The 21,652-nt window shown below is 34.6% G+C and overlaps 1 protein-coding gene across 3 annotated transcripts in view; it reads left to right on the top strand.

Moving 5' to 3' along the window:
• EPHA3 (EPH receptor A3) overlaps window positions 1-21,652 on the top strand; it is a 349,448-nt gene that overhangs the window by 77,578 nt on the left and 250,218 nt on the right. For all 3 annotated transcript variants that reach the window (XM_077118666.1, XM_077118668.1, XM_077118669.1), the window contains exon 3: window positions 16,465-17,125. In XM_077118666.1, coding sequence (XP_076974781.1) covers window positions 16,465-17,125 — 661 coding nt within the window. The remainder of the gene's footprint in view (window positions 1-16,464; window positions 17,126-21,652) is intronic.

Below are 21,652 nucleotides of genomic sequence, written 5' to 3'. Positions count from 1 at the left end.
CGCCCCTTTTTTGTATTTCTTATCCTGAAAAGTCCTTGTTTCCAAAACATTGTACTTTCAGTTTTTCATTGTGTCATATCAACCTGCTCCGACATGCTAGCTTATCCTCCAAAATATGAATCGTGACTTTCATTTCCAATACTTCTTCTACATCAGCTTCTTTAAAAAAAAAAAAATCACTGTAATTAGTCTGTTTTTAACAACAGAACTAGTAAGACATTAAATTTGTCTAATACATTCTGTAATTCATTACTAATGCATGTTTTCCTTTGCACAGTAGCCCTCCTTTTTTCTTTCCAGATAAAATAATGAAAAGCAAATTTTAAACTCAGCTCTTTTTATTTGGAGACATAATTTCAACGTTAGGTCTGAGCTGAAAACAGGTCTCTTATTGTGTGGAAATCTGGACTCTAAGACACTTCCTGTGCAACACTATTAAACATCCTCCATCTGTAGCAGTTCAAGGTTTTATAGCTTAACCATTTCATGACTACTTCACCAAGGGCTGCATCTGCTTCTTGAAAATATTTTATACATTGTAATAAGACCCTGCTTTCCTTATCTTTCTGATACTCACTAGAAGGAACTGATAAAAATATTTAATTTCTCTGGACTGATCTGATTACAATAAAAGGTAAAAAATCTTAAATTGTTTTTCTAACTCTTCAAAACTTTGTGTTTCTCAGGCACATCTGTGAAAACAGATGAACCAATCATTTCAATTAACTATATGGTAAATCAGCCAATTAACTGGGCATTGATGAACATAACATTTATTTTGATGTTAAACTTTATAATTTTATATAGATATTGATTTTTACATGGCTAAATGCTTATCCATTTCATTTTATTCTCGTTATTGGAAAAATTAAAATATACTGTTCCTTTTTTCATTAGTTTAGTAGATGTTGCTTGAGTGAGTCTAGCCAGGTATTGTTCTAGATTAAGAGACAAAATTGGTGGGCCAGATTTTGGGTACATTGTTTACTAAAAATTGAAGTAGAATTTCTTAAGATATTTAATGTATTACTCTCTGGCTTAACAGAGTTTCCATGAGTCCCAGTTGTATCCAACCAGCTTTACCCTTTTATCTGATCTACCTATCTAAGTATGTATGTTTTCAAGCTTTTGCTAGATTCTATAGGTAAACAGAAAATTTGTACTCCTGAAGATCACAAAGTTTTGCCTTCAGGGAAAGTGTAACCTCTTTGGAGAAAAATATTTAAACAAGTCAATGCAGTACAGTTAATATAAGCAATAATACAACTATTTAAGAAGTGATGATGTTGCACAGCTGAAAAGCGAGTGATTCAATTTTAGTGGGGAGATAACTATTTATAGACATGGTGCCTTGAGGATCAAAAAGTAGTTCACTGGATAGGCACTTGGAAACAACAGAGTAAAGAGTATTAGGGACACTATATTAGTGTAAAAGTGGCTCAGAAATGTCTTTTGGACTTCGATAAACACAAGTAAAAGTGAGATAAGCAAAGCCAACTAATGGAAAAACATAATTAAGAGTGAAGTCTGCAAAGCAAGCTGCCAGGGTTCAAATCTCCTGTCTGACACTTCCTTGTTGTATGACTTCAGAAACTTAATCTTTCAGTAACTCTGTGTCCTCATCTATAAGAGGGTGATATTGATATTAGTAATCTTTATTATATAAGTTTTTATGATGATTAAATTGGAACACATATACCAAGTACCCAGAAAAGCACCTGGCAATAAAAATTTATAGTGTATTATATGTTGGGGACTACGGGTGCCTGGCTGAAAGATCACCAGAATCTTGGAGAATCCTAAGCATTTTACCATTAGGTAAATACACTAGACTATACACTGTTCATTAATTTACATTAATCATCTGCAATACTACTGGATACTTATTAATGTTGAGATTGATGTACTGTGGGAACTCTCAGATCCAGTCATGGGGATAAAGGCTTTTAATTGTCTTTAAAAGGGCAAGGCTAAGATCTTAAATCAGGAAACTACCATAATGAGATATTTAGAATTTAGTTCTCCAATAACCTGAGTATACAATTGACTTAATATTAGAATATTTCTCTTCTAGTATACTAATAAAAACCTATAAATTGTGGAGTTAGCATTTTTTTTCAATCTAACACATAATCCTACTTAATTCCCCAAGATTTACTTGGATTCCATATTTTGAGTTGAAGGACATAATATAGAGAATAAACTGGTATATGTCTCTGTCTTTTGGTAACATGTAGTTCTAGATACTGAAGAGTTTTGGAGCCATGTAATATTAGGAGCCAGCCTGCTCCTAATCCAGCTCAAACAGCTTCTTGAAATTTTTCAAGCTTTTGCCTCCTTAGATCAGAAAAGCAGAAACTGATCATCAGCTGTAAAATTTGAAACATAATTTAGAGAAGTATTTTCAAGTAAATACATTTCGGTACAACTATTATTATCAATATATGTGCTTTGAATTCAACTGTGAATATTTTCTGAAATCCTTAGTAGAAAATTAAATTTATTTGGATAATACAGGTGCAATTTCATACATTTATAATATTTGAAACCACTAAATAATATATTCTGTTTCATCCCTTCTCTTTATATTAGCCATATACAAGATTTTGAAGCACTTGAGATACCTACCACACATAAGTAAACAAGAACTTTGTAGCTTAAGTAGCTGGCCATGAGGTTTGGATCCATATGTTCAAAAAAATTTCAGAATATTTCTCTGATGATAGTTAATATCCTCTTCTTGTTGGGGAATTCAAGGACACATTCAGTGGCCGTCGCCCAGCCCTCACCTAAACCCTCCTTAGCCTCTCTTGGTTTCTTGTGTGCAGGTGTTTGCTGTGTTTCCACTTGTGTTTATTTGCATTCAGGTGTTTGCTATGATTCTATTTGTGCTTGTTTGTGTGCAGGTACTTAATATATTTCTGTTTTGCAAGACAGTGTAGCTGGGGGAGATGTTAAATCTTAGCCAGCCCCAGCTACTGGACCGGGCATCGTTATTCACTGACAGAGCTCCCTCTCCTGGAGCGTACGAGATCTTGTCATCCAGTCAGTGCATGTTCCTCATCTCCAGCGAGAAGAGAGGTGTACAGAGTTGCTATCCACCAACCCTCACCCAAGCAGTTGGCCTCTTCAGGGGATTTGCCAAAGTGGGATCTTATCCACTATTGATTTGGACACTTTGTGCTATAAAGCAATAAAACTGCCATTTGCTGGGAGTCTCTGTTGTGCCTGAGCCTGTGATCCTTAGACACACCATATAGCAACTCACTCTACACCTCTCTCCACTGATAGTGACCTTGGCTTACTATGGGAACAATTGTTACAGTTAATGAAATTATTTTTCACGATTTGTCATTCGAACAATTTTCTCTATTCTCAATCACTTTAATGATAATTATATCAATTTTTTTCTTTGAAAAATTTTATTATGCAAAAATAATGCCTTCATATATGGCATTTTGCTTTTTAAGTGTATTCCAGTGTTTTTACTTACTACCTAAATGTTAGGGAAATACATTGGACCATTTTTTCAAACCCATAGTAATTAAATTTTAATTTGTCCCTCAAATTTATATGAATACCCCTGTATCATATTTATCTATTCCTAAACATGCAGCTATTAAGTTTCCTGTTTATTACATTGCTTTTCTTCTACTTACACTCACTTTGGGTAATAAAACTATATATTTTTGGTCATTTACTATTGTATGATAATTTTCATTGTGTAACATATTGCTTATTGTTTACAATAGTCATATAGATCAGGATTGAAATATGGCGAGGGCCATTCTGAAATATTCTTTCAGAAATGTAGATTTTTCTTTGAAAAAATACTAATATTTCAGAACTTATTGAAACATGCCGTTTATAATACATGAATTTAACATGCTGTCTGTGTGGAAATTTCTTCATCTGTAAAGAAAGTCCCAGTGCCCCTTCAAGTGCTATAATGCATTATTACAAGCTCTGTCAATGTAGAATCCATTTGATCTTTTTCTATACAATAATAAAATTCTTGAAAAAAATTTACAATTATTGTTTCCACTTCTCCTCTTCTAAGAACTCCTTAGTCCCTGAAGGCTTTGGAACAACCTCTATTATCTAATAAAAACTCTTTATAGTCACCCATATCCTCCTGCTTACCCGGCCATGCTTCTCAGACCCCATCCTTTTTACTCCAAAGTATACTCCATTTTGACTACATTGCTCTTGAAATTCTCATCTGTAGTGTCTTTGCTTTCTCCTTGTTTCCTTTTACCTCTACAAATGCTTCTTTTCCATGCTAGGCTTATCATGCTTGAGAAACTTTTATGTGGAGAACATTTCAATATGGATGTTTCAAAGGACCAATTTTTATAATTTTTCCCTTCTTTCATCAGCTCATCTTTCTCTTCCTACCCTCTAAAATACAAACCTTTCAAAATTCAGTTTCTGAAATTCCTTTGTACCTCATACTTTTTTCTTTTTTAAATTATCTTAAGCACATTCAAAGCTTTAATTATGCAACTCCGAAATCTGAATTTCTACTTTTACAAAATTTTTCTGACTTCTGAGTGACCTTTCCAACTTTTCAAGTATCTTTTTCTTTGTTTCCTGTTGGCATATCAGACTCTGCACAAACAAAAGTGCACCTCTTCCTCACTTTATTTATTTATTTATTTTTTTACCTCTTTTGCTGCTTCTCTCTGATAATTACATCATTATTTCTGGATCAAGAGAAATTAGTGGAAATTAAGAAATACTTTGGAATCAAGGAATTGTAGGTTTGAATCCTGAACCCTCCTTTGACTGGCTATATGATTTGTGGCAAATTTTTTACCCTTTATTAAGATTCATTTGTCTCTTCTGTAGAATTCATGGATAATAGCACTATCCACTCAGAATTGTTGCAAACATAAAATTACACGTTGCAGATAAAGTGCATTACTCAGTAATTTCCATGTAAAGTTGTCAATATATGATTATTCAATGTTAGCTTAAAACCTCAGATTATTTCAGCTTTTCCCTTTTCTCAATCCAAATGTCAGTTGGTTACTAAATCCTGGTTCTACCTCTGGAAATTTTACCCCCATTCAAAAACTAATTCTGTTAAAAATTAATCAGTTATTTGCTCATTCAGTGAATGTATTATGTGAAACTGTGCTGTGTGCTAGGTATCAATGAGCAAAGTGGACAAGCTCTCCTCACGTCTCCCTTACTTTATAAAAATAACTCTCCAATTCTTCTCACTGAATGCTGTTGTCAAAGTAATATCCCTGTATTTGATCTGGGTTTGAATCTCTTGAGTGTTCAGAAAACCTCACACATCAGTTACATCCTGGCCATCCACTTACTCATCTGCTCTTGGGTCCTCTCATTTTCTGCTATTCTTATTATAGCATTGGGAGTGATCTGATGGAAGAGTGAGGCTTGTCAGTCATCTGCTCAAAATCCAGAAGTGGATCTAAATGCCTCTCTCTGCTCCAACAGACTCTTTTCCTTCCTCTTCCTCGGAGAAACTGAAATGCTCACCCTCGAGGATTTTACTTCTATTCCCTTCGCTTCAAATGCTCTTTCCCAGCGTATCCTTATTGCTTTATTCAAATAACATCTTCCCAATGAGGTCTTTCCCTGTCATGAGCCATGTTTTCATTTTAGTTCTTGGTTTAAATATCATGTTCATGATGAGCTCTTCCCAGGATGTTCTTTCTAAGAATTTCCCCTCATAACAAGATACATGGCTTTCAAATCTCCCCTCCCTCTTTCTTTATTTCTTTATAAAACATATCCCTATATATTTTTTAAAAAGCATGTATCTTACCTCTTTATTTATTTATTTATTTTTTGCATGGGCAGGCACTGGGAATTGAACCCAGGTCTTCTCCAGCATGGCAGGCAAGAATTCTGCCACTGAGCCTCCATTGCACCACCGTACCTTTTTATTTTGTTTATCTGTCTGTGCCACTAGAATGCAAGCTCCCTGAGGAGAGGGATTTCAGGTCGTGTTGTTCTCGGCTATTATTCCAAACAACTAATAGGATCACTGGAGCATAGCAGGTGCTTCATAAATATGTATTGAATAACTTAATGAAAGACTGTCTTCATCTCTCACTGCGAATGCTGAGAGATGCACAAACTGCATTTGTCATTTCCTATGTTTCTTCCCCTGCCCTCAATGTGCTCTTCTTCCTCCTTCTCTCTTCTCACCTGTTATCACGAGCCGTAATTCTACTTATGTTTAAATTTCTTGCTTTCACTCTACCACCTGGCTGCTATTTTTCTCCAAAGGTAATTTCTCTTTTTCTGGTGATCATGTCCTGCATTGATAAGTTTTGACGGCATCTATCACATTCTCCACTTCTCTCTTGAGTTCTCCACCCTATCCATCATCAGACCTTTTGACGCTACTGTCAAAATATTTCCAGAATCTGATCTATTCTCCCACCTCCAAAAATACTGTCCTATCGAGGTCTGCCCTCTGTAACCTGGACTATTACAATAACTTCCTTATCTCACTTCTTAGATCCTTTCCCTTTGCAGCTTCTTTTCTAACCAGCTTATGACCTTCTTATAACATGTTCAGGTCATGTCACATCTCTGCTCAAATCCTCTTTCAAAATTCCCATTTATCTGAGAATAAGATCCAGGATTCCACCCATGACCTGCAAGTTCCTAAAGGATCTTGCCCCAGCTACCTCTCTCATCTGTGCAGGCAGGCTGAATAATATTTATTTTCAAAAACAAATAGTGAAAGGAAATGAAACCAAATGTCTAATAAAATTACAGATCTGTAGCACCTAATAAAGCTTGCAATATTTATTGGCAGAACTTATACTCTACTTCAGAATGGCAAATTTATCATAGATAAATACAGTAGACTCATTTATACTAAAAATATGAAGCAGACCAATATTCATTTAACTTTTGTCATTAGTTATATTTATTGAATTTCAAAGTAGTAAAAGAAACTACACTTGTCAGGAATTGTGGTAGCTTTAAATAAATTTCAAGGAACTCTTGCCAAATGAAAAACAGTATTAAATAGGGACAGCTAGAGTTTAAAACATTTCCTATTATTTTATGGGATAAAAAGATCAGAAAATGATTTAGACTTGCAAAATGATTTTACCTAGCCATTTTTTCTTTTCCAATGGTGTGAGAACCAGCAGTCCAGGAAAGTAATTTATAAATTTACAAGAAACCTCTAGTGAGAGTGTGTTTATGTTCAATTGAACTAGTAACTCTCTAAATTGTAAAATGTCTACCATTTTCATGTGGTTTTTCAGCATCATTCTTCATTGACATTTGTTTAGATGGTCTAAAAGATGCTGCAGAATAACAGTAATACTTAATATTTGTTTATTGTTTCCCATGTGCCATACACTGTTGCAACCATTTTCAATGAATAATATATTTTTGCCTATGAAACCTCTGTGAAGTGTTGTTTTCTCGGTTTTTTCCGATGTATAAAATAAACCCATTCTATTACATCTACTAGCTAGTAGGTATCAGAGCTAGGTATCAGACCCAGAGTCTGTCTCTTTAGAACTTAGACCTTTAACTTTGAGGTCCCCAGGATATTCAATGGATAAAGAATAAAAACTGTTCCTTTGAAGCATGTTGCTACACATGTGGAAAGAACAGCAGTCTTTGTAGCTTTGAAAAGTGCTACAAAGTAGCTTACATTTCAGGGAAATTCTCTCAAGAATTATACTTATTTTGTTAAAAAATAAATTTAGTGTCTGAAGATCTGTAAAACTTAGCATATGTCCCACAGTGACACAAGTTAATTTCATTTCCGTCAGTATGAGTGCTCCACAGGTACATTGTAAATTGCTATGAATTACTGTGGCTGTGACCCATTATCATTGCAGGAAATTACATGAATCTCACAACTGATATGAAATGTACTGCTGTCACTGCTATGCATTAATTTCTAAGTAGTTGGCCATTTGTAATAATTCTGTAAATGCTCATCTTACCAAGTTTTCAGTCTAGACAAGTTAAGCCAAGGTGCTTGGAATTTCCCCCATTATTTCCAAGCAGTTATACTGAATTCTAAAATTACCTTTTTATTGGGCAATTTCACACTGAACATTTTTCCAAGAATTGAAATCATGATAGTCTCATTTTCCTACTTCTTAATATTTAGGGGAAATTTTTTCTATGTTAAAAAAAAGCCATTTGGATATATATGAATAGCAAGACAGAATAAGAAAAACCTCTGATGAAATTCACAAATGTATTTGTTTTCCTTTCCAACTTTTATGGCATTGATAAATGATTTATTAGACAATTCTTTGCCCTTGTTGGCTTCCTTTTTTGCTATGGTAATGTTCATATAATGACATACTTTATGCAAATAGTTTTACAAAATATGTATTTTGCAATTATAAATCTCCTTTAGAAATCAAATGCAAATCATATTTTCCCTATTCTTCCATTGATGTTGGCTTTTTTCCCCTCCCAGGAAAATCAATTTAAAAAGCAGCTTAAGGGTGGGCGATGCGGTGCAGTGGCAGAGTTCTCGCCTGCCATGCCGGCGACCCGGGTTCAGTGCCCGGAGCCTGCCCATGCGAAAAATAAATAAATAAATAAATAAATAAAATAAAAAGCAGCTTAAATGAAGAACTGTTGACAGCAATAAATTTAGAAAGCTGGCTCCCCATGGTATATGTTGTTATAAAATATATCTTACCTGTTGCAGGTCAATGCCTCTGGCTTAAAATTCATTTTTATAAGGAGGTCTTTGGTACTTGTATCATTTTTGAAGTAATTTCCATTTCCAACCCACCATCTCCCACACTTTAAGGTTTTTTTTCACCTTCCAAAATTCTTTTCACCAACTATTCCGAAAGTCTCTATCATAAATTTACTGACACATATTTTTTAGAAATGTATTTCCTTATTTTTTACTTTTTACAAATGCATATAAACCTGCAATGGGTCTTATATTTGCTCAGTTAGGGCTATTCACCAACACATATCTCTCCAGGGCACTGATTTCTTAAATTCAAAGATTTATATACACCAGAACATGCAATATGTCATTTAATGCATTTCTTTAAGGTATTTATTTGGTTTTGGGTGCATGGCTAGATGTTTGGGAGTGGAAAAGAGTCCAAACCAGAGGCCATGTGAATGAGAAAGACATATGAATTAAAAAAAATGAATGTCTTATATAAAATTACAAAGGATATAACTAGTAGACTATATGTTCTTAAAGAACAAGTACCATGTCTGTCTTCATTACTGCGTCATGTGCACAGAGCCTGGCATTTAGCAGTTAGTCAATAAATAGAAATGGAATGTTCTTGAAAGAGATACATAACATCTAATGAGGACACAGTTTCACGGAGGAAAACAAGTAAAGATGTGCATTTATTTAAATGCACATACCTTGATTTTGTTTTCTGGTGATGCTTGCAATCTTTCCGTTCAAACAGAATCTATCTGATGTGTTTTAGTGATGAAAAATGTCTTATACTGTAAGATGTATAACGGTCTGCGTATATAGATATATACTGCAGACATTCCCAAGAAAAAATGTATGTCTTTATAAGATGTTGGATAATTTTCAGAGAACTTTCATCCAACAGAGCTCAATTTTTCAAGACTTCAAGTCTAGATCTTTGAAGTGATCTTTCTGAGACCTTCCACTTTTCTTTTCTCTGGAGCGCCAACTCCTAGTCCAGAGCCAACCCCACACCCCCTTCAGTAAATTCTCACCCTAGCAACTGTAACAGAGACGCCGCAGTTGACATCCCTACATTGTCCCATGCCTCCTTATTCTAAGTCGTTACTCATGAGCCCCCTGCCCAGTGCCCAGTGTTCTGCCAAGTGGAACTTGATTCCTTAAGTAAGCTGTTGTCACACACCTCCAATAAGTGTGCTCACACTTTTTCTCCCCCTCTGTTTGACCTCCTAGTTCCACCTGTAAAGTTCTAGCTATCCTACCCTTCTATTTCTTCTTCCCTGATGCTTTCCTAGGGCCTGTCTTCCAGTATAATCCATCCTTTCACCTTTGTGCCTCGTCGTATTTCAAATGAAGAGCATATCGTTATCTGCCTTGTCTGACAGTCACGCTTCCCCCTCCAGCTTGAACTTCTGCTTTACAAGAATTATGTCTTACTCATCTTTTTACTAGAAGCATTTTTAAAAAATCACCACAGAAAATCACAGTGAGAAACCATCAGAACAAAAATAGTAACATGTCCAAAATCAGCTGCATGTTATTCATGCCAGTAGAAATATGTGATGGAAGGTAACTTCCGTACACACTGTTTACGTGATTTCATAATGCACACATATTGCTTTGACCACCAAAAGTGAAAGAGAACACTATTATTATATTTAATTTGTTTTTAATAATATCTTTTTATAATTCTATGTGGTAGGTAAAAGATGATATTTTTCAGGTGAGTTTCTACCTAAGGCATGTCTGGACCTTGGCAAATTTGGAAGGAAAAATTGGATGGGACTGAGTTTCTGACACCTGGAAATTCCTGATGTTGGAGTATATGCTGTCATGTCAAGTTGAGGTCAGAAGTTACACATCCAGATGGCCAAGTATTGCTTCCCAACCTTAAGGGTACATTCAAATCATCTAGGGAACTTAAAAACAACTCAAAAAATTAGCTTGGATAGGGAGCCACAGAGCAGTATTTTTTAAAAGCTCCCAAGTGATTCAAATGTATGGCCAAGATTAAGAACCCTTGATGAAGGGATAAATTAATGTGTCATCAGATATATGGCATAGTTGTCCACAGGTAAAAGAGTCAATGCAACAGCCCTGAGATTCCACTACCATCCCATCCGTACCACTGTGTTCCAGCTGTGAGGAAAATACTAGAATGGTGCAGCTGAGGCTGCTGTAGCTTTTTTTCTGTCTAGGGGTTTTGAAGAATTAGAGGACTTGTGAATGAAAATGGAAATGTCCTTAGCCCAATTCTATGGTGCTGGATAAAATAGAGACAATCAGGGGCTAGAGATATTAATTAATGCAATCCAAGGATCTCCACACCTTCTGGCTTTCTTGAATGCTCTTCCTTTATAGACTGTATTTGATACTGTAAAAAAGTACATGACCTACCCAAAATTCCTGAGACTCTGGGAAGGGATCTTACATCAGTTTGGTTCTTACCCTTCCTCTAACTCTCCAAAATAATTTGTTTGGCTTTTCTCATTAATAACCTCTGGTTCTTTTACTTCTTTTCTTATTTTCCATCTCTTCTCAGCATACTTTACCCAAATGGGACCTTGCACTTTTATATTCAACAAAGTAGTTCTAATAAAATCATCAAATTTCTGCTGCACACTTAGGGGTCAAAGGTGGGATAGGGGAGTGGATAGCAATCATCACTATTCTTGAGGTTACTGGTGAATCCATCCCAGTCATGCCTCTTTAGGGTATTTCTATTCTTAGGCTCAGGCCCACCATCATGTTACTGATGCTGGTTTTCCACTGAGAAATCCCATCTTCTCTCTACCCTACCCCTATGCCATAAATTTGATTCTTCTATTTGCAAAAAAAGGAAAGAATAATCCCTTACCATTTAACCAAATTAAAAATGCTCTTCTATAAGACAGTCTTTTACATTAACGTACTTATAATTCGTTCTTCATTGTCTCAAAATTTTTTTGTTGCTCAAACTTTTCATTTTATACTATTATAAATAAATAATATCTATTTGTGTGTATATATGCTTTTGAGAAATTAATAGCTAAGAAAATCAATTTATAAATAAATAGAATTACAAATATATACATATATTGTGTGTGCATGTGTTATACCTTATACTTGACCTATATTCTTACTGTAAGAGATTATGCATCTCTAAGGCATAAAATTCTGGTGCATAGTGAATGTTCAGATGTTTCTAATATGAACCTTGAATTTTGAAATGGCTATGAGTGCGTACAAAGGGGAAGAAACATGGAAGTAAGAAATTTGGGCAGATAAAGTAATGAGACAATTAATGCCATTTAAAATTATTGAACACAGGATTCATCATCCTTAGCATTTTATGAACTACAAATCTTTGTGTCTTATTGACCCTTGAAATTCAAAGGTGATGTTGTAAAATAAGAATACTGGTGATGTCACTCTTTTTATTGTCATTTGCAAACTTCTAAGAAACTGTTAAACTGGTTTAAAACTTAATAGCCCAGGATGGGCCATGGTGGCTCAGCAGGCAGAGTTCTCACCTGCCATGCTGGAGACCTGGGTTTGATTCCTGGTGCCTGCCCATGCAAAAAAGAAAAGAAAAAACTTAATAAGGTAAATCATGAAGTTGTTTTTTTCTACTTTCTCATTGTTTTCCAAATTATGTTAGAGCATGCGTTAAAGCTATCATAGCTTCTCCCTTTCTTGTAGAAAATGTAAATTAATTTTTACCCCTTACTCTCAATTAGCAACTAACTGAAAATGTTATCCCACAGAACAATTAATTTCAACAATGAGTATACACATCCTTAATTACTATAATTTGATTTTATTGGAATGATAGTTATTAGATTAAAAACTGATTAATTATTTTAAATGTTTTCCTAGTTGACTCAGTGAAAAGGAAATAAGCTATATAGAAAATATAAAGTAAGAGTCTCCTTAATATTCTACAAACACCTTGGATGAAGGTGAAGATCACTGTAATTATGCTACCAGGATAGTTTTCAGGGTGACCTCTCAGGAAAGGAAGTCTGGATAAGTGATTTTCTTATAGGTATCATGAAAAAGGTTTTAAAAAAACAAGGAATTCAATTCTTTGATTTCATGGTCTCATGATAGAAGCTTGAATTAGGAATCTTGAATTCAGGCTAAATATCTGAATATTGGCTTCAGAGAATTCAATCTTTAGGAAGTATTTTGAGTTTTTCACAAGCTTGTATCTACTTCTGCTGAAGACAATGCCGCCTGCATATCACTCACAGATTTTTTTTTTTTTTAAGGATAAGGACAATAAAGAGAAATTTGCCTATACCACCCAATTTTATGTCACACATTTTCTTTTTTTTTTTTTTCCAAGTCTGTCTTTGTACAATTATTGTGGTGATATGGTATTGCTAATAATTTATGAACATCATACATTAGCTTTTGGGAAGAAAATAGGGTAAGCCTGTACATTCTTTAAATTTGTGAAGCATAAACATTAGAACAGCAGCTTTAAATAGTGATTTTTCTCGTTGCTGCTGTTGTTGAGAAAGGATCTTCTAGAGATTTTATTTCTACGTTGTTTGTTAGTCCTCAGCAAATGCTAGCGTTATAGACTTGCTGTTTTTGCAAGTGGTCTGAGATGGCAATCCACCATCACTTACAGGCAATTTGGTCTTCATTACAAATTAATGAAGTGATAATTGTTCTCTGCAACCTTTTATGTGTAGAACATGCTGGTGTTGTTTGCATTATCTTCTTGCAATTTATACCTCTGCTTTCAAGGACTTGTGATAGCTTGCCAAATTAGCATTCAGAGGAAAAATAGTAAACTACGATGTGATCTCCATAATTGAAATCATATTTTATACCAAATTATGAAATTTTCTATATAATATGTTCTTTTTGATACCTAGTAAGATGCTGTACATTCCAGGAGAAATTTGCAAAGGATTCATCAGTTGAAATATAGACTCATATCTATTTTGATAAGGAAATCTTGAAATAAAACGTAGTCAGTTGCTTCGAATTTTTAAAATAATAATATCACAATCTAACTTTCTCTAAAAAAGCAGTTATTCCCTGGGGTTTTTGCTAGCTTTGTACTTTACAAAACCACTGTTAATGTGACAATAATAGAAAACATGCCACACAGTACTGACTTCAAGCACCAGAGTGTTTGAAGCACCGTGTCTGTTTCATTCTTTTTCTTTTTCCAATATTAAAGTCATACATTAATTTTGCTTTAAAATGTGATTTGCCTTTTATAGTCATCTCAATGCTAAGTTCTCAGAACTGAGATGGTCAGATTAATTTACCTTCTTGAAAGTTCTCTGCATAGGATGGACATGTAAAAATGCATATTAGTGATTATTAAAAATATAATGTGATTATTTTCTTTCCTTATATTAAGATACAAAAAATATTTTACATTATGTCTAGAGTTTTCTTAAAAAATCCATATGTATTCCTTTGACCTTGGGTGGACAATGAGGTCTCTTGTTTTTTTCAAGAGGGAGAGGGATTATTTGAAGTTTACATTTTTACTTCACATTTTTTTCATATATCCCTAAAAATAGCCATTGAAATGGCTGAGGAAATTATAAACATTACTTGTATAAATATATGTGTTAGTGCTATCACTTAGAATCAAATTGTTTTGTCCCATGCCATATTTTACCAAATGGTGGCCCAAAATGGCTGAGCAAATTATAAGCATTTCATGTATACAGACTGATGTTAGTGCTATCACTTAGAATCAGCTTGTTTTGCCACGTGCATATTTTGCCAAATCCTGGCCCAAATCGGGAAAGAATTAATAAAGGTGAATTTTAGGCAATAGTATTTTTTTTTTGTTCTCTTTTATAATAAGAAAACAAATCAACAAAACAAAAACAAAAAAAAAGGACAAAAACAAAAACCCATAAAGCCCAACTGTACCATAGTGTCATTGTGGAGTACTTATTTGAGATTTGGATCTTGGAATGTTTGACTAGACTCAAGCAGTTGTTAAGTGACTTTTTCTTGAACAGCCAAAAGACTTAACAATGCAATTCAAATGTGTTCATCAAAATTACAAATTATTCAGCTTTTTGAGGAACCGCCAAACTGCCTTCCACAGTGGTTGCACCATTTGACATTCCCACCAACAGTGGATAAGTGTGCCTCTTTCTCCGCATCCTCTCCAGCACTTGTCATTTTCTGTTTTGTTGATAATGGCCATTCTGGTGGGTATGAGATGATATCTCATTGTGGTTTTGATTTGCATTTCTCTAATGGCCAGGGACATTGAGCATCTCTTCATGTGCCTCTTGGCCATCCGTATTTCCTCTTCTGGTAGGTGTCTGTTCGAGTCTTTTTCCCATTTTGCAATTGGGTTGGCTGTCTTTTTGTTGTTGAGTTGAACAATCTCTTTATAAATTCTGGATACTAGACCTTTATCTGATATGTCATTTCCAAATATTATCTCCCATTGTGTAGGCTGTCTTTCTACTTTCTTGATGAAGTTCTTCGATGCACAAAAGTGTTTAATTTTGAGGAGCTCCCATTTATTTATTTCTTTCTTCAGTGCTCTTGCTTTAGGTTTAAGGTCCATAAAACTGCCTCCAGTTGTAAGATTCATAAGATATCTCCCTACATTTTCCTCTAACTGTTTTATGGTCTTAGGCCTCATGTTTAGATCTTTGATCCATTTTGAGTTAACTTTTGTATAAGGTGTGAGATACGGGTCTTCTTTCATTCTTTTACATATGGATATCCAGTTTTCTAGGCACCATTTATTGAAGAGACTGTTCTGTCCCAGGTGAGTTGGCTTGACTGCCTTATCAAAGAATTGCCATACGACCCAGCAATACCATTGCTAGGTATCTACTCAAAGGACTTAAGGGCAAAGACACAAACGGAATTTGCACACCAATGTTTATAGCAGCGTTATTTACAATTGCAAAGAGATGGAAACAGCCAAAATGTCCATCAACAGAAGAATGGCTAAACAAACTGTGGTATATACATACGATGGAATATTATGCAGCTTTAAGACAAGATAAACTTATGAAACATGTAATAACATGGATGGACCTAGAGAATATTATGCTGAGTGAGTCCAGCCAAAAACTAAAGGACAAATACTGTATGGTCCCACTGATGTGAACGGACATTCGAGAATAAACTTGAAATATGTCATTGGTAACAGAGTCCAGCAGGAGTTAGAAACAGGGTAAGACAATGGGTAATTGAAGCTGAAGGGATACAGACTGTGCAACAGGACTAGATACAAAAACTCAAAAATGGACAGCACAATAATACCTATTTGTAAAGTAATCATGTTAAAACACTGAATGAAGCTGCATCTGAGCTATAGGTTTTTTTTTGTTTGTTTGTTTTACTATTATTACTACTTTTATTTCTTTTCTCTATATTAACATTTTATATCTTTTTCTGTTGTGTTGCTAGTTCCTCTAAACCGATGCAAATGTACTAAGAAACAATGATCATGCATCTATGTGATGATGTTAAGAATTACTGAGTGCATATGTAGAATGGTATGATTTCTAAATGTTGTGTTAATTTCTTTTTTTTTCTTTCCGTTAATAAAAAAAAAATTACAAATTATTTTTGTACCAGTGAACTTTCAGAATCTTGCAAATAGTAACTATAAACAAGAATGCTATGGAGTTCCTCCATATTATGATTTTTGATGAGTAGCACTGAAGATTCTGCTTGTTTGATTATATTATAATCTCTGTGATGCCTTTGAAGCCCTCATCTTGAATTCATTGTCATTTCATTATGACAGTTCATTAATGTGCCTCTATTCTTTACCTTTGATTCTTCAGTGGGAAGAAATCAGTGGTGTTGATGAACATTATACACCAATCAGGACCTACCAGGTGTGCAACGTCATGGATCACAGTCAAAATAATTGGCTGAGAACAAATTGGGTTCCCCGGAACTCAGCTCAGAAGATATATGTGGAGCTCAAGTTCACGCTAAGGGACTGTAATAGCATTCCGTTGGTTTCGGGAACTTGCAAGGAGACTTTTAACCTGTACTATATGGAGTCTGATGATGATCATGGAGTCAAATTCCGAGAGCATCAGTTTACAAAGATTGACACCATCGCAGCTGATGAAAGTTTCACTCAAATGGATCTTGGTGACCGGATTCTTAAACTCAATACTGAAGTTCGAGAAGTAGGTCCTGTCAACAAAAAGGGATTTTATTTGGCTTTTCAAGATGTTGGTGCCTGTGTTGCCTTGGTGTCTGTGAGAGTATACTTCAAGAAATGTCCTTTTACAGTGAAGAATCTGGCTATGTTTCCAGACACGGTGCCCATGGATTCCCAGTCCCTGGTGGAGGTTAGGGGTTCTTGTGTTAACAATTCGAAGGAGGACGATCCTCCCAGGATGTACTGCAGTACAGAGGGAGAGTGGCTTGTCCCCATTGGCAAATGCTCATGCAATGCTGGATATGAAGAAAGAGGTTTTGCATGCCAAGGTAAGCGTCTTCTCTGTTTTCCTTAGAGTGGTATCGCTTCTCCTCTGCAAGTTATCATGAAAGAATTGAAAGAAATGAACCTAGACTGAACTCACTTGGCAGCAAAGCATGGCTCAAACTGACCAGAGTCTATTTACAGAATAAATTTATATCACTTCACATGGTGATTCAGATTATAGAAATATTGTGTTTGATTATGGGATGCTATCAATCTTTTATACTGAACTAGAAGTATTATACATGGTATTTTTAGTTTTCCCCTGCTATTGAATGATTATGGTAGTCCAAATCTAGATCAACTAAGGAAGAAAAAAACTGTCTCTTTTATTTGGATGGTAGAAACAGTGTTAGCAATTAACTAATCTAATCTTAACAGATTTAGTTACTGTGGTGACCACTGTTATTTGTGTTCATCTGCCTCATACCATCAAGAAAATACCTCATGGTATTTTCTTCATTGACATCTGGCATCAAATAAATCCTTACTTACAAACCATTAGCACTTTAATAAAGAATATTTTATTTTAAAATGTAGGGTTGGTGCTTCAGCCTTTAGTACATAGAAGAGTTTTTTCTCCTCTATGATTTGGTTCATTTACCTATTCCTGAGCCTCCCATACTTCCGTTTAGATGTTATTTTGATCCTTGGAAGTCACCATCAGAATGCTGTCACTAGGAATGGTTTTGAAAGTTCTAAAATCAAAACAACATACCAGCTGCTACTTGCTTTTATGTATGAATGGAAAGGAGTTTCAATAACTATTACATTCCATTTCAAACTGTATTTATCTCTATGGTATTTCATTATGATACATGGCTTTATAGGGTTTTCTTTAAATAAAATAATGAAGGCCTAACTCAGGAGGAATTAAAAAAAATGTCCACTCCCTCCAATATGATCCCTAATGTTATAGACCCTGATTCCCAACAAGAGAGGAACAAATGCTTTGCCATTTCAATAATGTGTATAAATTTGTGTGGCCCTATATCCTATGAAATATTCCACGGAACTAATTGTTAGATTTTTGGATTTCAAATCATTTCTATATAGTTTTTTCTGTTTCATTCAATATCATAAGAAATAGAACAATAACTACCAGTAGGGAAAATAAAACAACATAAAGCTGTTGAATATAATCAAATAAAGCAAATAAATAATTTATATCACTATCTTAAGGACAAACTTTTCTAAAAGCTTCAGAAGAAAGAACCATATTAAGTTGTATCAGAAAGATTCACAATGAATTCAAAGTTGCTACTATTTGTTTTACCTAATTTTAATTTACCAAACTATTTTTTTTAAGTGAGTTTGATGCTATTTAGTGCTATTCTATGTCAAGATTGCTCCTAGGGACAGAAGCGATTTTGTCAAAGGTTTACATCCTTGAATTTTGTAGTTTGTCATGGGCGTAATCAGCATGCCAGTGACATAGGAACGCTACATTATCACAGACTTTTCCCTCTAGTAGTTGAAACTACTTTCAGAACAAGGGATGCATGCACGAAATGGAAGTTATTATAAAAGACTTCAAAAATTAAACCAATAAAAGTAATTATAGCTCTATCAGAGGTAGCCTATGAAATGGGGTGTCATTGAAAGAAAAATAATTCACTTTTTAGCCATGTAGTTTAAAAGTGGAGTATGAACTTGTATTTATATCTTGATATGTCCTAATTTTGCTGAGTTTGGTTATTTTTCTTTCATAATCAGAAGATCTTTGTGTATTCAGATTATTACACAAAGTGTCAAGGTATTCTCTTTTGTTCTGATTTGCATTAAGTATCCTGTGAGTCCTCTTGTTCTAGTTTGCTAGCTGCTAGAATGCAATATACCAGAAACAGAATGGCTTTTTAAAAGGGGGAATTTAATGAGTTGCTAGTTTACAGATCTAAGGCTGAGAAAATGTCCCAATTAAAACAAGTCTATAGAAATGTCCAATCAGAGGCATCCAGGGAAAGATACCTTGGTTCAAGAAGGCCGATGAAGTTCAGGGTTTCTCTCTCATCTGGAAAGGCACATGGTGAACACAATCAGGGCTTCTCTCTCAGCTGGAAGGGCACATGGTAAATATGGCATCATCTGCTAGTTTACTCTCCTGGCTTCTAGTTTCATGAAGCTCCCCGGGAGGCGTTTTCCTTCTTCATCTCCAACGGACTCTCCACTTCGTGGTGCTGCAGCATTATCTGCTCTCTCTGAGTCTCTCTGAATCTCCAAAATATTTCCTCTTTATAGGACTCCAGTAAACCAATCAAGACCCACTCAAATGGGTGGAGACATGTCATCCCTAATCCAGTTAAACAACCATTCTTGACTAAATCACATCACCTAGGAGATGATCTCATTACAGTTTCAAACATACAGTATTGAATAGAAAGTATTCTACCTTTAAGAAATGGAATTTATATCAAAACATGGCTTTTCTTAGGGGGCATACTTCCTTTCAAACCAGCACACCTCTCCAATTTTGTTTTAACAAATGTTTGTTTTAATAGATCAATTTAGGCTGTATAGTAGGTATTGAGAACCCAAAACTCATTCTTTCAACTGCCTGGCCTCTGTAATAATATAAGCCAGCACTGAGACCCGTAGTTTTGTTCTGGTTGTCTATTGAAGTGGTGGCCTTTGTGGTTGTTGCTATTGTGTCAGTTTGCTTTTTTAAATTTGTTTTTTATAAGCTTGTACACTGGCCAAAATAGCTTGTTACGACTCCTACAGAAGTCTTTTTAGCAATAGTGCTTCAATTCAGTGACACAGAGAAATAACAATGCTTAAATAAGATGCAGAGAAGATGATAGGTAAGCAAACTTCATATATTTCATGAGATCAGTTTGATTTTTTAAAAGAAATATTGACGTACTCTCAAAAACGATGAAATTGTACCTTTTATACCTACTACTCCTAGATTTTAAACACCTATGGACAATTTTATAACATGACAATCAGCAACCACAGTCTTTCTGTTGTCTATCCAGAGGAAAACAAGACTAATTTGCTTAATTTAACTAATAATTATTAAGCTTCTATTTCATTGTAAGCATTGTAGTAAAGATTCAAGTAGTTTTAAAACATTCATTGTGCACTTACTATGTGCCAGACACTGTTGATTTGCCATGTAATTTCTGTGGACTATCTCATCTGTTCCTATCAGTTGCTATAATTGTCCTCAGTTTAAAAATGATGATGCTGCTTTGATAGGTAAAGCATTTTGTTTAAAGTCTCTAGCAAGTAAGTGTTGGAATTGAGATCTGAAACTGCAGTCTTAACCTCAACTGAGTCAGTCTCAAGGTGATAGAGACCAGGAAATCCCTCAAGGACATAAATTCTATTGGAGTTAGAGTACTGTATTTTAAAGGATAAGCAAGGTTTTAGAGAGTTGGCAAAAGTAACCCAGAATATGTTAATACAAGGTTTAACTGTATCAACTTATTTACCACATATTTCTGTTACTAAATCTTTAAAAATGAAGAATTAATGGCCAGATTACCATTATATTTTAGAAAAGCTAAATTTAGCTCAACTAACATCAGATAAAATCTGTATATATTGTCAAGCATCCTTGATATTCGAAAAGTCTACCAAAGTTAATTTTTATGAGTATTTTTCTTGGTCTGTTATTATAAAACATACGTTGAATTGCTCAGCACAGAAGAACGTTGCTGTTTCTGCCTTGAGGAGACTGCAATCTAGTGTGGGGGACAGATTATAAATGAATAATTTTAAATCAAGATAGACCAATAAATCTCCTACTAAGAATACAATATGCCCTGGCATAATTGGGGAATAAGAGATTAATTTTGAATAATCTTGAATTGTTAAATAATGATGGGAAGTTTTTACATTAAAAGTTTAAGGATTTATCATTATTGTGCCTAGAAACATTTGAGGTAGTGAGAAAGAATTAACCACCTACGGCTTACCCATCTCAGAAGGCAAAATTTATATTTTGTTTATCGAATCATTGTCCCAACATCTCAAAATGTTTAGGCATCCCATTAGAGTACTGTCCTCTGAGTTTGTGCCCTTACAGAGGTTTTAAGTTCATAACTAGGTCGTTTACTGACTTTAAGTAATGAGATATTTTGAATTATCTATCCCATTCTAGACAGAAAGTTGAGCAAATGAAATGATGAAAATGTGGTCATCTTTTTTTGATAGGAAAAGACATATTGATAAAAACATTTTGTAGTCAAATGATTCATCTGTCAATATCAGAACCATAAATTAAAGCAAAATTATTGTATTCTTACCACATTTTTATTCTTCTCTGGAATACAATGCATAGTACAACAATCCACTTTTCCTAAAATGAGAAAGTGTAGTGGGGAGTATCATTTGATTATTTGTTTAATCACATGGCATTTATTGGGCCCCTAAAAGATGCCATATACTTTGTGAATTCTAAAAAGAGATGAGCATTGTCACTACTAAATCAGTTTGGGTCTTAGCTCAAAAATATGCCTGTCTGTGAGGAGGAATGGGTTTTAAAATATTTTGGTCTTTGATTCTGATTTACTAGACACAACTAA

The sequence above is a fragment of the Tamandua tetradactyla genome, chromosome 10, assembly GCF_023851605.1.
Source record: "Tamandua tetradactyla isolate mTamTet1 chromosome 10, mTamTet1.pri, whole genome shotgun sequence".
In the NCBI taxonomy this organism is placed as follows: domain Eukaryota; kingdom Metazoa; phylum Chordata; class Mammalia; order Pilosa; family Myrmecophagidae; genus Tamandua; species Tamandua tetradactyla.
The sequence above is the reverse complement of the archived record's forward strand: the minus strand, read 5'-3'. Positions and strand labels throughout refer to the sequence as shown.